This window comes from Helobdella robusta (genome assembly GCF_000326865.2).
Source record: "Helobdella robusta unplaced genomic scaffold HELROscaffold_11, whole genome shotgun sequence".
In the NCBI taxonomy this organism is placed as follows: Eukaryota; Metazoa; Annelida; class Clitellata; order Rhynchobdellida; family Glossiphoniidae; genus Helobdella; species Helobdella robusta.
The window spans coordinates 3,287,045-3,302,172 of record NW_008703617.1 but is presented as its reverse complement, the minus strand read 5'-3'; the positions used below and the strand labels follow the sequence as shown (position 1 = coordinate 3,302,172).

Genomic DNA, 15,128 nt, shown 5'->3' with positions numbered 1-15,128 from the left:
ACACTATCTATACGCATACAATTCATTTGAACAAACACATGTCAAATTTTGATCGTCTCCAATTTTGTATTTTATTTTGTATTGGAATTTTTCCTGTTTAAATACACGCATACATAATGTTTCATACAAATTGGGGTGTAAATAAATTGTAGTTGTTAATTTTTTTTAAATACTTTGTTTACAAGCGTTTGTGTTGATGAAAGATTTGCATGATTTCTGTGGAGGTACCTATAAGCACTAAGCAGTGATAGTTTTTTTTGCTACTAGGGATGATTATCTTTGTACTTTATGCACATATGGTGTCTGTGTGTTGTGTGTGTGTGTCTGTGTGTGTGTTTTAATACTAACATGTCTGACAGTGATGAAATGTGTGTGGTATGTTTTCAAGTATGCGCTTGTGTGTGCGTGCGTGTGTGCGAGTGAGTGACGTGCTGGAGACATGCTGAGTGAGAATAGAACGGTAGAGAATTAATCGCATAATTTCATTTCACTGCTTCATCCAACCAGTGAATATTCTGACAACCTCGAGATAGCGTTAACAAGAAAAATAATTACATTAAAAATCCAATATAGATTACTTACATTATTTAATAAAATCACCGTTATTATTATTACTATTATTTGCATACAATTAGTATTTTTATTATTAATAACTCATTATTATTCACATTATTAATATCATTAATACGTAAATTGGATTTTAAAAAATCCTATCTATCTCTAAAGCGCCGTGAAATGAACTCAACCCAACAATGGTCTCTGGCGACGAAAACATCAAAGAGAAAATGCCGACGATATAATCATAATAAATATCGATATGAATAAATAAATAATATATTTATATATAATTATACATATATATATATATACTTATAATAAATAAATATAGATATATATATATAATTTATTATTTGTTTGTTTATTTGTTGATAGGTGCGTGAGTTTGTGTGTGTTTTGCTTGGCGATAAAGTTTGTGTGTTTAACGACAGAATGAATAGAGAGTGAACGATTTGTTTGTTTATGTGTGCAAATCAAATTTATCATTAACACTCAATCACACACATGCACACACTCACACACATACACTATACATTATATAATATATTGATATATGAATGTATGTGCACACACATACTCAGACATACACACATTATATAATATACTGATATATGAATGTATGTATAAATAGATATAGGAAAGTATGTATGCAAAATTATGAAATGTATATAACCACGACGGCACAATAAACAGTGTAACTTATAAAACTTGTGTAAGTTTTAAATTTATTAAATGGAAAAAAGTAGAAAAAAGTTTTGTTGGTGTGATCTCGTAAATCAAAGGGCAACTGTGAGCCTCATAAACAAACCTCAAAACTGCATTGTTAACAAGGAAGAAATATTTTCATTATAAACAAATTTATGTTTCTAGACATGAAATGTTTTTTAAATTTATTTGGAAAGGTGTTGACCATCACACATTCGCACACATACACATATGCTTCATGATTTATCAAGTTTGTTACTGCCTGCAACTAACTTTCGTGATAGATAAATATAATTTCATTTTATTCCTGGTTCACTCTACCATCTTTTGGTTGCGGTCCATTAACTTTCCAGCTTATTTACATATTTCAATTCAACAGGCGTTCACTTTTTTTAAGTTTTACGTGAAAGTTTAAATTTTGAAGCTTTCTCTTATTTTAAACACTTTCGTGATGGAAAGAAAGCTATCTATGCGATTGCTTAGCTTGCAATTTTTCTTTATTGCTAATCGCTTTTCTTTAAATTTATAATTAATGACAAATTTTACTTCGTTATCACAATATTTCTTAATTATTTAACTTTGTTCTACTTTGTCATAGCCTACAATAAGATATTTAATTTTAGAGAACTTTTAAAAACTTAAAAATCAAACAGTTGAACCCTGATGCATTTTAACAAGCCGACGTTACATTACTGAAGCTTTGCAAGTTGTATGTAATATTAACCAACAATGAAGTTATTTTAATTTAATAACAATCCCAAATGCTAACAAAACATCAATCAATCAAAATGAATGAATAAATTACTGGACGGTCTTACTTACTTAATTCACTCTTTTGATGTTGAGAACGGCAAAGGTTGAAGCAAGAAGAATAATAATGATGAATTAGCTTAATTCGACGTTTTCATCAATCATGTAACGCTATGTTCGGCACACCTGAGTCAATCAAACCCACACAACTGTAATGCTACCTTCGTAGCAATCATCTTACGTGGCAGTAACATTAGTACTTAGTTGTTGATTGTGCAATTTATATATCAATATTTATATCAAATCAATAGCCAAACTTAAACGAACATTAGTAGTAAAGATCTAGCTCAGTAGTAAACATCTGGCTTACAAAGTAACTTACATAAATATCAATAGTTTATTCCTCATAGGCCTCCTAAGATTCTGCGACACGTTCGTAGTGCCTGATACAAACGGTACATATTATTTTGCTTCATGTGCTGCTGTGCATTCTTCAGAAGCGAACAAACTTAAAAAACTCGATCGAACTATATACATGTACTAGTTTGAGTTTACCGTAAAAATGATCATTAATTAGTTGAGATTTGCCAAATTAATTGCCCGGCCAGCTTCGGTTTCGGCCATTTTTAAAACCGAATAACTGAATGTTGCAATTTTCATTTAAACCACGTCATTTTTTGAATTCCAGAGCATCAACTGTTGGTTATTATTATCGGAGAATCCATTTTGGCCAACATAGTTGTCAAAACATCTGGATCCGAACAAGAGGTTGCCAATTATCTAGATGAAGAATCGGTGTATAGACAAGAATGACCTAATCTTTAGCATACTTTTCATTACGAAAAATTAAATTTTTTTCAAAAAATTGGTATTCGATTTGGATCAATTATTCGGCCTTAGGTCAAACTCGCCATTCGGTGCATTTCTATTAATTAGTCATCACAAGTGTTAAGTTATTTTTTATTGTACTCCAATTGAACAACAATTTTTTTCTAATTGTATAATGTTGTATTGTCATGTTATTTGATGCGGTTTAATTGTATTGTAGGCATATGTAGCAGATGCTTCCATTGTATTCTTCTTCCTTGAATTTCATTGTATACCTCTTGTGTTCAAATACCCATTCAAGCACAAACATATACACACACACATACACATACACAGCTCAAAATACTCACATGCATACATAACAACATGTACTGATAAAACATTTTCAACAATAAAACATATAAATACATATTTATAACATACACAAGCATTTACGTGAGGCTATGTTAACATAATTTATATAACAGTATATATGTGGAGTGCATATTAAATAGCCAATATAGCAGAGCCTATTGTAGTTATATAATGTTATATGCACAACACTCATAACATTAAATATAACGTAACGTAAATATGTTGTCATTCATGCACTGGCGGCTTACATCAAAGGAGAGATTACGCTTAATTGTCGTCTTTTACAGGAGATTTATGAGGCGCTTAGTTTTATTCCTTATACATCTACTGAACTGTTTGTTTAATTTGTATAAATTTATTTCATTTTTTCTATCTTATTTGTTTACATTTGAGGCTAGCATGAGTTTTGTTTTCAAGTCTGTAACAGTTGCTTGTACACTCAACACTTTCATGTAGGTATGCCAAATGAATATTTGATATTTTAATGCTATCTTTTTATTATCATCTGCTAGCATTAAATGCAAAACAACAAATACAAAACTTCACATACAAACAACTACAAAACTTCACATACAAACACATACAAAACTTCAAATACTAACGTATACAAAACTTCACATACAAGTGAAAACTCATCAGCCAGCCCAAACTCCCACCCATTTAAATCAGCGTAAATAAATTTATAAGCGCTTAACATTTCACCATGGTCATCAAGCTAAACACCAACTAAAACTAGTTCTCATCTAGATGGAGTATTTTGTGGAATGTAGAGTTATTACTATTATTGTTGCAGTTGTTGTTGTTGTTTTTTGTTAGTTATAGTAATTTTTCTATTGCGGGCATGTGTTTGTGCACGCGTGTGTGTTTAAATGTATAATTTTGTGTGTGTGTTGTGCATGACGTAAATAATGCTGTATGCATGTGAGTTTGTCTGCATGTGAATTTATGTTCGTGTGTATGTGTGCATGTATAAATAAGAGATGTGCGTGTGTATTTGAATGTGTGTGTGTATGTGTGGGTGTATGTATGTGAGTGTGGGGTGTGTGTGTGTTTATGTGTGTGGTGTAGTTTTGTGTCTGACTTGGTTCATTTGTGAATGTCTGTCTGTATGAAACGTCTGCTCGGTGCTCATAGGTTTCTCATTCTCTATCTGCATCTAAATAGCGTCTACAATCTGAATGAACTCATATTGGTGACAGAAATATTGTCACCATCCCCATCATTGTTGCCGTCATATTTGTCATCATCATCATCATCATCATCATCGTCATCATCATCATCATCATCGTCATAATTTTTTATTATCCTAATCAACGTCATCATTAATCACGACCATCATTCTAATCATATGCACTCTCATCTGTATTATCATCCTTTCCATCATCATCATCATCACCATCATAATGATCACCATCACCATCATCCTATCGGAACAATCATCACCATCATCATCATTATCATCACAATCTTACTCGTCGCCAACCTCTTGTTGCAAGAAAGTTGCTCTCTAGAGACAGAACTATGTAATTAATCATCATTTTATTGCTCTATAATGACCATATCCAATTTTATTCATGTCAACCTATGCATACATAAGGCACGTACGTTATGCCATATTATATTTTGGAGTAATTTTATTATTTATATATTATTTATATTTACACACACACACACACATATATATTATTTATATTTACACACACACACACACACACATATTATTTATATTTACACACACACACACACACACACTGATACACAACAGACACACTCACATATAGTTGTAGTAGTAGTAGTAGTAGTAGTAGTAGTAGTAGTAGTAGTAGTAGAAGTAGTAGTGGTAGTAGTAGTAGTAGTAGTTGTAGAAGTAGTACTAGTAGCAAAAGGGAATGTAGTAATAACGATAGTTTTGTCGCAATTTTTACCATAAAATTGATATCCTTGCTATCATCACCGTCGTTTTCTTCGAATTCTAAAAAATAGGTGATGGCTCGGCATCCGGAAAATGACAACTGTTACGATTCTCTGAACGTTTACTACAAAATTCTTTCATCATCGTCGTCGTCACCATTCATCATCATCCAAGACACTGGCGATGTTTGTCTAGCGGCCTCGAACCAACTGCAACTCTTGCCATATTATGAAATTTATGTAACCGCCTACAACAAATGTGAGTTAGTGATGAAGAGATGATGATGATTGTGATGACGATGGTGATAATTATTTATATTATTATTTATGTCGTTATTATTGTTTTGTGTTGTTTTTTGTTGGTTCTGTTGTTGTTTCTTGAATGATAATAATGATGAGGATAAAATGAAATTTATTTTACAAAAATTATTTTCCAGATAATTTGAGTAACTCTGCTATTGTTAGAATACTTTTTAACAACAACAACAACATCAACAACAACATCAACAATAACAACAACAATAACAACAACAATGTATTCTACTATTCGTCGTCAACTTACACGGTCAACTTGTTTTTCAACGCAACACTATCTACTGTAATTGGTTATGTTGCCCTTTTGTATGCTTACAACAACAACAACATCAACTTTGATTCTCCTCTACAACCCAAAAAAATCTCTCATCATATTATTGACGGCAACATAAGAAGTTATTTTTACTTACATCCAAAAACTGGTAATTTGTCGAATAATTTTTTATTTTCTGTAAATATTTTTTTATTTTTTGTTTATTATAACGAAATCTTACTTGTTTCTTAGTTTTATTGAATAAATTACTTTTTAATATAAACATTTTGCGTTATCCAACATTTTATAAGTCATCTGAAACCTAAATCAAAAATTCACTTCTATATGATTTGCTGTTTGGTATATTTACCGGGTATATTTTACCTCTTCCTATTTCACGATTGGGTTGTAATTTTATTTCAAACTTTCATTTCGGCCTAGTTGATGTCTTTATATTGCACCATCCTCTAATTATCACAATTTAAACGTTGACATTTTTAAAGATATCTAACAAAAAATTTCTGGCTTGTTTGCTGCCAACTTATAAACATAACTTATTGAAGATGTACATATTTCAAAAGTTTTACGTAATTAAATTTTAATTGAAAATGAATTAACTATCCCAATAGGAGCTATTTCCTTACGGAGAGCCCTTCCGTTCATTCAACTGACCACCACAAGCCAAGAATCATCGTCGTCATCATCATCATCATCACCGTCATCGTCAACTTTGTACTTCAACAAAACAGAATTCAGCCTTCAAATAAGTGCCTATAGCGAGGAGTTAGAGTCATTTTGCAGTTGGCCTGTCTTCTATCGCATAAAATTACTGCACCCCAATAGTATAAACGATGATACAATTTATAACTACGACAACACTCCACCCATCCCTGTTTTTAAAAATCAGCTGATCCAATTCCAAATCGACCAAAACGCCAGACGGGGAAGTCTTGTTGGCAAGGTCGAGGCCGTTGCTGATGGAATTCCAAGGAGTGGTTAGTTTCAGTTTCGCTTTCAATATTGTGGACTTGGTTGTAAACGTAATTTAAAAATTTTAGGTACTGGGTATATTCAAAAATTATGAATCTAGGTGGATGAAAACAGTTTTGGTTTTGCGTATAATTTTATTTGTTGAGATACTTTTAAAAATACATCGTCCATTTTTTAATTACCATCTTTCTAGGCTTCTGTGGCGCTAGTTTGCATGTTCTGCTGATGATAAGCGCTACATAAATTATTTATAAATAAATATTTACAAAATTATAATATTTTCACAGTCTTGCATATATTTAGCGAGGATTGATGTTAAGCAATTTGTTGGTTTCTCAACATTGTGCTCGTTGCTTCAATCTATTTATCTCTCACTTGCTCAATTGTCATTGTTTTCATCTAAATACACATTTATTTATTCATTCGTTCGTTCGTTCGTTCGTTCATTTGTTTATTTATTCATTCGTTCGTTCGTTCGTTCGTTCGCTCATTCATTCATTCTTTACTTCATAATTTCATTCACGTTGTCAAATACATTCTCACGACAAACAATGACAACAACAACAACTACTACTACTACTACTAATACTAGTGTTATGCACAGTAGAATTAGTAGTAGTAGTAGTCGCAGTAGTAGTAGTAGTAGTTGTTGTTGTTGTAGTAGCAGTAGTAGTAGCTGTAGTGGTAATAGTAGTAGTAAGAATAGTAGTAGCAGTAGTAACAGTAGTAACAGCGGCATTAGTAAAAGTAATGATGACGACGACGGCTATGATAATTGTAATGATAACATTGATTAAGACTACGTTTGTAATAATTCTGAATCGCGAATCAAAGATAACAAAAATGAGTTGAAAAAATATAATGTTTAGGTATATACCCTTATTTAATTTAATATAATTTTAGGTATCTCTTAAGATTTGTGTCAAATATAATTGTAGATGACAACTACTACTGCTACTACTGCTTCTGCCTCTACTACTACTACAACTGAAGAAATTGTATGTTAAATTGTACATCAATGTATGAATCTCTATCTACATGTAACGGTATATATATATATATATATATATATATATATATATATATACATGAATGTAAAGTATATGTACATGTTTGAGTACATGGTTTTCATATGGTCGTTTATCCATTTTGTTTGTTTGCATGTTTGAACGTGTGTGCGAATGTTTAAATTAATTTCATATTGATTTATATATTTATATATATATGTGTGTCTGTGCGTGTGTGTGTGTGTGTAAATGTTTTGACATTTATTATAAATAAAAAACTTTATATTAAATTTTGTTACTGACTGACTAGCTGTCCAATGATAAAACTGCATAGCCGTTCAATCATTGCAGTTAATGTATGCAAATTTATTCTTTAACGTTTCATTGGTTGTAAAAAATTGAAAGACAATCTAAAGCCTGCCTATATCAAGTTAATCTTCTGCATTAATTATGTGTTTGTAGTTTTTCGATTAATGAATAAATAAATGAAATATTTTGTTAAAAAGCTTTTTTAAAAATGTTTTCATATATATTTTTTTAGATTTACGGTACATCATATCATCCGGCCAATCATCATTGACGTCACAATATTTCCAACTTCTTGATTGGTCAGGAGAACTATTCGTCAACCAATCGCTGACAACTTTTCCCTTTCTAAGCACTTCGCATTTAATTAACATTGAAGTTCAAGGTCAAAACACCTTGATTGGTTACGCTCAAGTTAACGTCACCATAACAAACCGAAACATAGATAATATTTATTTTAATAATTTTCCTGTTTTCGGTTTTCCATACAAACGCATTGACGTCATACTTACCAAAGATACAAAAGACGAATCCTTAATATACAAACCCGAAGCAAAATGGTGGTCTATGAAAAGTTTTAACGGAAGTGAATTTTTTAATTTAAATTTTTCAGTCACCGGAAATGCTTCAAACTTTCTGAACTTGGACGTATTTTGTGGATCTTTGGTAACAAACAATAATATTTTACAGTTTGTCAACAGAGGAATGTATTTGGTCAATCTAACAGCCACGTTAACAACATCTCTTCCGTATACTTCAGCATCATCGTCGACATCATCCTCATCATCATCAACATCAATCTATATTCATCTCCTCAAACCTCCCCTTACTCCATTAAACTTTCAAAAAGCAATCTACGAGTTCTCCATAAAGCTCTCTGGTGATAAATTGATAACCATGCAAACATCAAAACCACTATCCACTGATCAGCTGATCCAGGTGGGACAGCTGGGAGTGCGTGGGAACAGCAGCATCCCAAATGACAACATCATTTTCTTCTCTCTTGCAAACGGATACGAAAGATTTGCGCGAGTATTTTTTGTGGAAAATTCTACCGGCAACCTTTATTTGAATCAATCATCTAAGGATTTCTCCAATTTTCAAACATTCCTTTTCCGGTTTCGAGTCGTCGCTCGCTACGTAGAACCAGTTCCGGTTAATTGGACTGAAGCGGAAGTTGTTGTTAGAGTCGTTGATGTCTCGCCTGTGACGAGTCGTAATTTTTATTTCGGTTCCCGGGAACTTAATTTTGTTATGTCAGATGGCGCGCGCGTTGGAACGCCGTTGGCATGGGTCGGGGTGATCAACGATAATGACGTAATCAATAATAATAATAATAATAATAATAATAATAATAATAATAATTCAAACAGTAACAACAACAACAACATAGACGCCATGATGAAACGTTGGCTCTTGAACTATTTTTTGCTTAATTACCGAATAACTTACCAATTACAATATAAAAATACTAACGATAATAAAAACAACAACAATAATAATAACAACAACAACAATAATAATAATAATAATAGTGACTTTGATTTTCCATTTTGTGCAAATAACACAACGGGGAAAATATTTCTGTGCCGTACTCTCGCTGGGATGGAAGGACAGTTGTTTACATTTAATGTTACTATTTATATGACGTCATCGTCAACCTCTTCTTCATCAACGTCATCTTCTTCCTCTTCCTCCTCCTCCTCATCATCTCCCTTCATTGCTTCAGCGAAGATTGTTGTTCAAATATCGAAATCTAAAGAACTGAAAAGGAAAAAGATTACAAATAATTTCACGAATAACGTCATTATCGTTGATAGGGATGTTTCCGTTGGAACGAATTTATTCAAGATTGAGTTCGATGATGATACTGATTATAGTAGTACTGATGATGATGATGATATGCAGTATAGATTGTTAGAAGGTACGTACGTTTGATATTTGTACAAATTTATAATTATTTTTTATGGATTAATAATATAATTGAATTTACAAGAAGATTTATTCATTTGTGAATCAATATGTTTCTTTTGGGATTATGTTTTTCAATTTTCAATTGTGTAAGTTTTTCAAATCTTACTAAATTATTTTTATAAGTTTTTCTAACCAATTTATTTTAGCTCCAATCTTACCATCAACTTTCACAGTGTATTGAAATCTGTTACCATTATACAGTTCAGTTTCAAATTGAACCATTTCAAATCCCAAATATCTCATTTTCAAACCACACAGATCCTTATTCTCAGGACTGGAAATACTTCAACATCAACAACCGTACAGGATGGATAACGAATAAGTTCACTTTTAACCAACCAAAATCTCTTGAGAAATACGACTACTCTATGGCCATTTCTGTTAGGTCATCGTCGGATAACTTACTCACGTATGACGACATGGCGGTCGTTCAATTCAAAATGGCCGACGCACCGGAAATGGATGTTGATTGTGTGACGTCAGTAAACATTGGAACAAATGTCTATGATGGGTTTATAGTGGGGAGAGTATCGTTTGAAGATTGTACTGTAAATACAAACACAGTTGGTGGTACTGGAAGTATTAACGATATTGGTACTAGCAGCTACAACAGTACGTATGAGTATTATTTGGTGGGAGCAAATACTATGAACAGTTTTCAAGTTGAAAGTCAAAATGGATGGTTGTATGTGAACAGAAGACTTTTTACATAGTTGGTTGTTGTTGTTGTAGGATTTAATTTTTCGCTACGATATTTGTTCGTATTGTTTTGTTAGTTACTTGACTGGAATTTTTGTTGTTGTTGACGTTGTTGTTGTTTATATTATTGTTCAAATAACATTAACAAAATAACTTTAATACGAAATCACATTAAACGTTTCAGCTGCCTGTTGCAAACGTACAACGTAACCGTACAACGCATACGCAAAGATGAACCAGCGTACACCAACATGCGTATTTCAATAAACATCTCACCGTCATTCAAATTCATCAGCGAACTTTATAGTAAGAATTTCATCAATGATTCTATCACGTGCAATCTTCCCATTGGTTCGATTGTACATAAGGTCAGGGTCAGTGGTCTTGGGAAGTTCAATATGCCCTATGAAGATTATTCCTGTCTGAGGTTTCGTTCAATTAATTAATTAATTTTAATTGACCGTACAAATCTTGTAAGTGTGAAATAATTTATCTGAATGTGAAGTATTGTTAAGTTTGATTCACTCTGCTTTAGTATTTTTATTTGTTGTTATTTAAGTTAGTGCAAATGATTAGTACGCTAGGCTGCTGATGTTTCTTTCATTTGATAAAAACTAATACTCCCTACAAATACAGCTTCAAGTACCAAATACTTTCCCAAAGTCTAACGTCATCATCCTCATCATCAGTGACGTCATCAACTCTACAGCCAATCAGCATCTTCGCAATTGATCAGACGAGCGGATATGTAAAGACGACGATGAAGATGAATAAATTTGCTGGCCGCCATTTTGTTCTCGTGGTTGTTGCTACTAACTTGCTTACAAGCAACAACAACAATAACACTAATAACATCAACAGCAACAATAATAATAATAATAATAATAACGTTACTATCACAATCATCATCTACGTAGAACAAGATATTGACTGTAATCAAACAAATCTATCTTTAGAGGGTGGGGATTTCCGGCAAATTACAATAAATAGAAACGCAGAGGAGGGTAGCTTAGTGACGTCATTTATTTTGCAGAATTGGTCATCCTCCTCCTTCCCTTGGACATCGCCATTACGTTGCCTCATAGTTTCAGGAAACGATCAAGGATATTTTACTATAAACATCACAACAAATCTATTATACACGCGATTCTGCCTGCCGAATGACCTCACCAGTTCGTCCTTCACCTTGAATGTTACCTGTTTATTTTTAGGTCACCAAGTTAGGCAGACGTTAAAAATGTTTTTGACCGATGACGACAGCGGTTTCGGTGGGAAGGTAAAATTTTCTCGTGCTTTATTTAAAAGTAGATTGGATGCGGAAGGGAGGGAGTTGTTGAAGATGTCAGTCGTTGCAGGAGGTTGGTCTCGAGTCTGCTGCTGCTGTTGTTGCGTTGTTGTTGTTTAATTTCTTGTTAGTGTCTTAATTTGAGGTTATTTGCAAAGTATTGTCTAGTCGGTTTGTCTTATTTTGATTTTGAGGTGTTTTCATCATAACGTCAGTCATTTAATGCAATTTTGTATCCCGATCAACACCAACGAATCAGAAACGGCAATAAGTTCATCATTTTCGCTGACCTTCCAATTGCTGGATGATTGGCTGAGGCCGTATTTTATTATAAATTCTCAAACTGGAGAATTGTCAATTAACAAAAATAACTCCGCCTTCTTTCAAAGACTTGGACATGGAAAAACTGTCATCGTTCCCGGTCAGTAGTTGAATGTGTTGGATGTCGATGTAGTGCCAGCGTATGCGTGTGCCTGTGAAATGTTTACCAGTTACGTACATCAGTTACACGAGTTTGTACGTTAAAAAAGATGAATGGCTTTATACACTCTTCCAAAGTTCTTCACAACTGCGTAGATGAATACGTACGTGTTGAACAACGCATCACACACGAAGCATGAGGCGCCAATGATGGGATTTTATTTTTTGAGTCGTGTTTTTTACAATTTTTAAATTTTCATGACATATTTTTTCAGTTTTGGTGACATGTGCTTGGCAACAACCACAACCAAACACTTCCTCCTCATTGTCACGTGACTATGCGACAGCGGTAGTTGAAGTAACGACCAACACCGCAGACGCCGGTAGTCCAGTTTTCACGCTACCAAGCAGCGGCTACTTCAATTTCGAGTTGTATGAAAACTCTCCACTCCAAAATTTTGGAACCGTTTGTTGTGCTCCTGCTGTTGGTGGTCATGATGAAGATGAAGAGGATGGTGAAGATTTCGTGCTGTATTATTATATCGTTGGTACGCAATCGTCAAATGCAATCGTAAAATGATCGTCAAATTTTTGTTGTTGTTTTGTTAAATTTTTTATTTATTTTTATGTTATTTGCGACTGCCATTTTTGCCTGCCTTTTCTCAAATGAAATCATTTAAATACTCAAATAATCGAACTAATTATTCAAATTAATGCACGCGGACGACAGATGGCAACTCGGACAAGAAGTTTCACATCTCCGCGAATGACGGGACGCTATCGAGTCTTCCACTGGACAGAGAATCCCTCGATAAGTACAACCTCACCATCGCTGCAGTCAAGTACTCAACATCATCTTCATCGTCGTCATCGTCGTCATCAGCAACAACCAATGTAGTTATAAATGTCTTCGACCTGAATGACAACAGCCCAACTTTTGACCAATCATTGTACAGAACGGCACTCGTTGAAAACGTTCCTATCGGTTCAAACCTCAACTCACTTTCAATTCAGGGTCAAGACATCGACCAAGACGAAAACGCACAACTGACCTATTTCATTGATGACGTCATGACATTTTTCACAGCCGATCCAGTTAGCGGGGGTTTGACCGTGACAAGAAATATAGATAGAGAAGCATTAGCTCAACTTGCTGCCAACAACAACAACAACATTAATTTGAACAAAACATCAACAACACTTGTTTACAACAACAACGATGACGTCATAATAAGGTTGATCTTGAAGGTGTCAGACAACTCCCTGTACATGCCGCTGACGTCACAAGTATTTGTGGACGTGCACATCAATGACGAGAACGACAACCCCCCGTCCATACAACCTGCCTGCCTAATTAGGTCAAACCTCGTCAGCGCAACCAACGTCAACAACAACAACAACAACAACGCTTACATCTACCTGCCAGCAGCTTATGTAATCACAAACGTGACGTCATATGACCCAGATTCCCGCATCAACAACAGATTGACGTATCGTCTACTGGATTCATCTTCGTCAATATTTCAAATGGAACAGGATGGTCGCCTGACTTTAAAGCGGAAGTGGGAGTTGGGTGTTGATGACGTGGGAGACTATAACGGAAGTGACGTTGTTTTGAAGTTTATCGTCAATGATTCCGGAAGTCCATCTTTAAATACATCCGGTTTGTTTATTATATTATTTATAATAAAACATAAACAACAACATAGACAGTTGTTGAAATGATAAGAACAGCATCGACAAAGAAATATTTACAAATTAATTGTTTCGCTCGCAAGTGTGATTCCGTGTTGTTGAAATAAACTTCCAACAAATAAGCACAAACACGTTACAGTGCTTATAAAAATTTTTATTTAGTAAGTTTTCGTACCATGAAATAAACAACCACAACTATTCCAACAAATCAAACATGAATGTTATTTACCTCGCGATATCTCTTATTATTTCTATCTCTTTTATCTTATTATCTCTTATAGTTATTACTTTCCAAAATCACCCACAAATCAACACACAGGGGTGATCATTGTCAAGATGCCCGAAACATACTCATCATCATCACCATCATCGTCGTCGTCGTCATCGTTAACGGATGTCCAGTTCACTCAATCTTTTTACTCATTCACTATCGACCCTACGTCGTCCAAAATTGCAAAGGTCAAGGTTGAATATGCAGGTCACGCAGTTTATTTGGGTCAAGTTGTGTATTCGATCGTGGCTGGTGATGAAGAACAGATTTTTTTCATTAATAGCAGCAGTGGTCAGTTTTGGCGAGAATGGTGGTGATGATGATGACGGTGACAAGTTGATAATGATGATGAGGAGGATCAGTTCATGATGATGATGATGATGAAAAATTACTTTTTATTTGAAAATTGTTAGAGTTTTATGAACAAAAAAAATTAAACATCAATTCCTGTTAAGGTGATATAACACTGCAGCAACAATATTCACTCAACTCCAACCTACTACAACCACCAACAACAACGAAGCAACAACAACAACAGCAGCTGCGTATTCTACAACGTCGACAACGCAGCTGTCTCGTAGTTGCCGCAACGACAACAGCCGCAACGACAACAGCCACAACAACAGCCGGCATTCAACGACAAATTTACACGTACGTAAATATCAACATACAATTAAGCAGCCTGTTACAGCAGCAGATGCAGCAGAATAACGTGACGACAAAAATAAACGTTCATGAAGGCAGCTCCAGAGGGACTGGCTTGTTGCAGGCTAGTTCTTTCATGGATTATTTGATTTGAATTACTAT

The 15,128-nt window shown here is 34.0% G+C and overlaps 1 protein-coding gene across 1 annotated transcript; it reads left to right on the top strand.

Annotated features, from left to right (window-relative positions):
* Positions 1-5,181: 5,181 nt before the first annotated feature.
* HELRODRAFT_167419 (hypothetical protein) lies at positions 5,182-15,095 on the top strand (the record flags this gene model as incomplete). Its single annotated transcript, XM_009012928.1, has 13 exons — positions 5,182-5,365; positions 5,544-5,816; positions 6,304-6,669; positions 8,213-9,901; positions 10,210-10,663; positions 10,835-11,077; positions 11,287-12,008; positions 12,195-12,356; positions 12,631-12,903; positions 13,086-14,018; positions 14,370-14,515; positions 14,863-14,972; positions 15,062-15,095. The coding sequence occupies 13 exons, from the start codon at positions 5,182-5,184 to the stop codon at positions 15,093-15,095; spliced, it is 5,589 nt and encodes a 1,862-aa protein (XP_009011176.1).
* Positions 15,096-15,128: the final 33 nt, after the last annotated feature.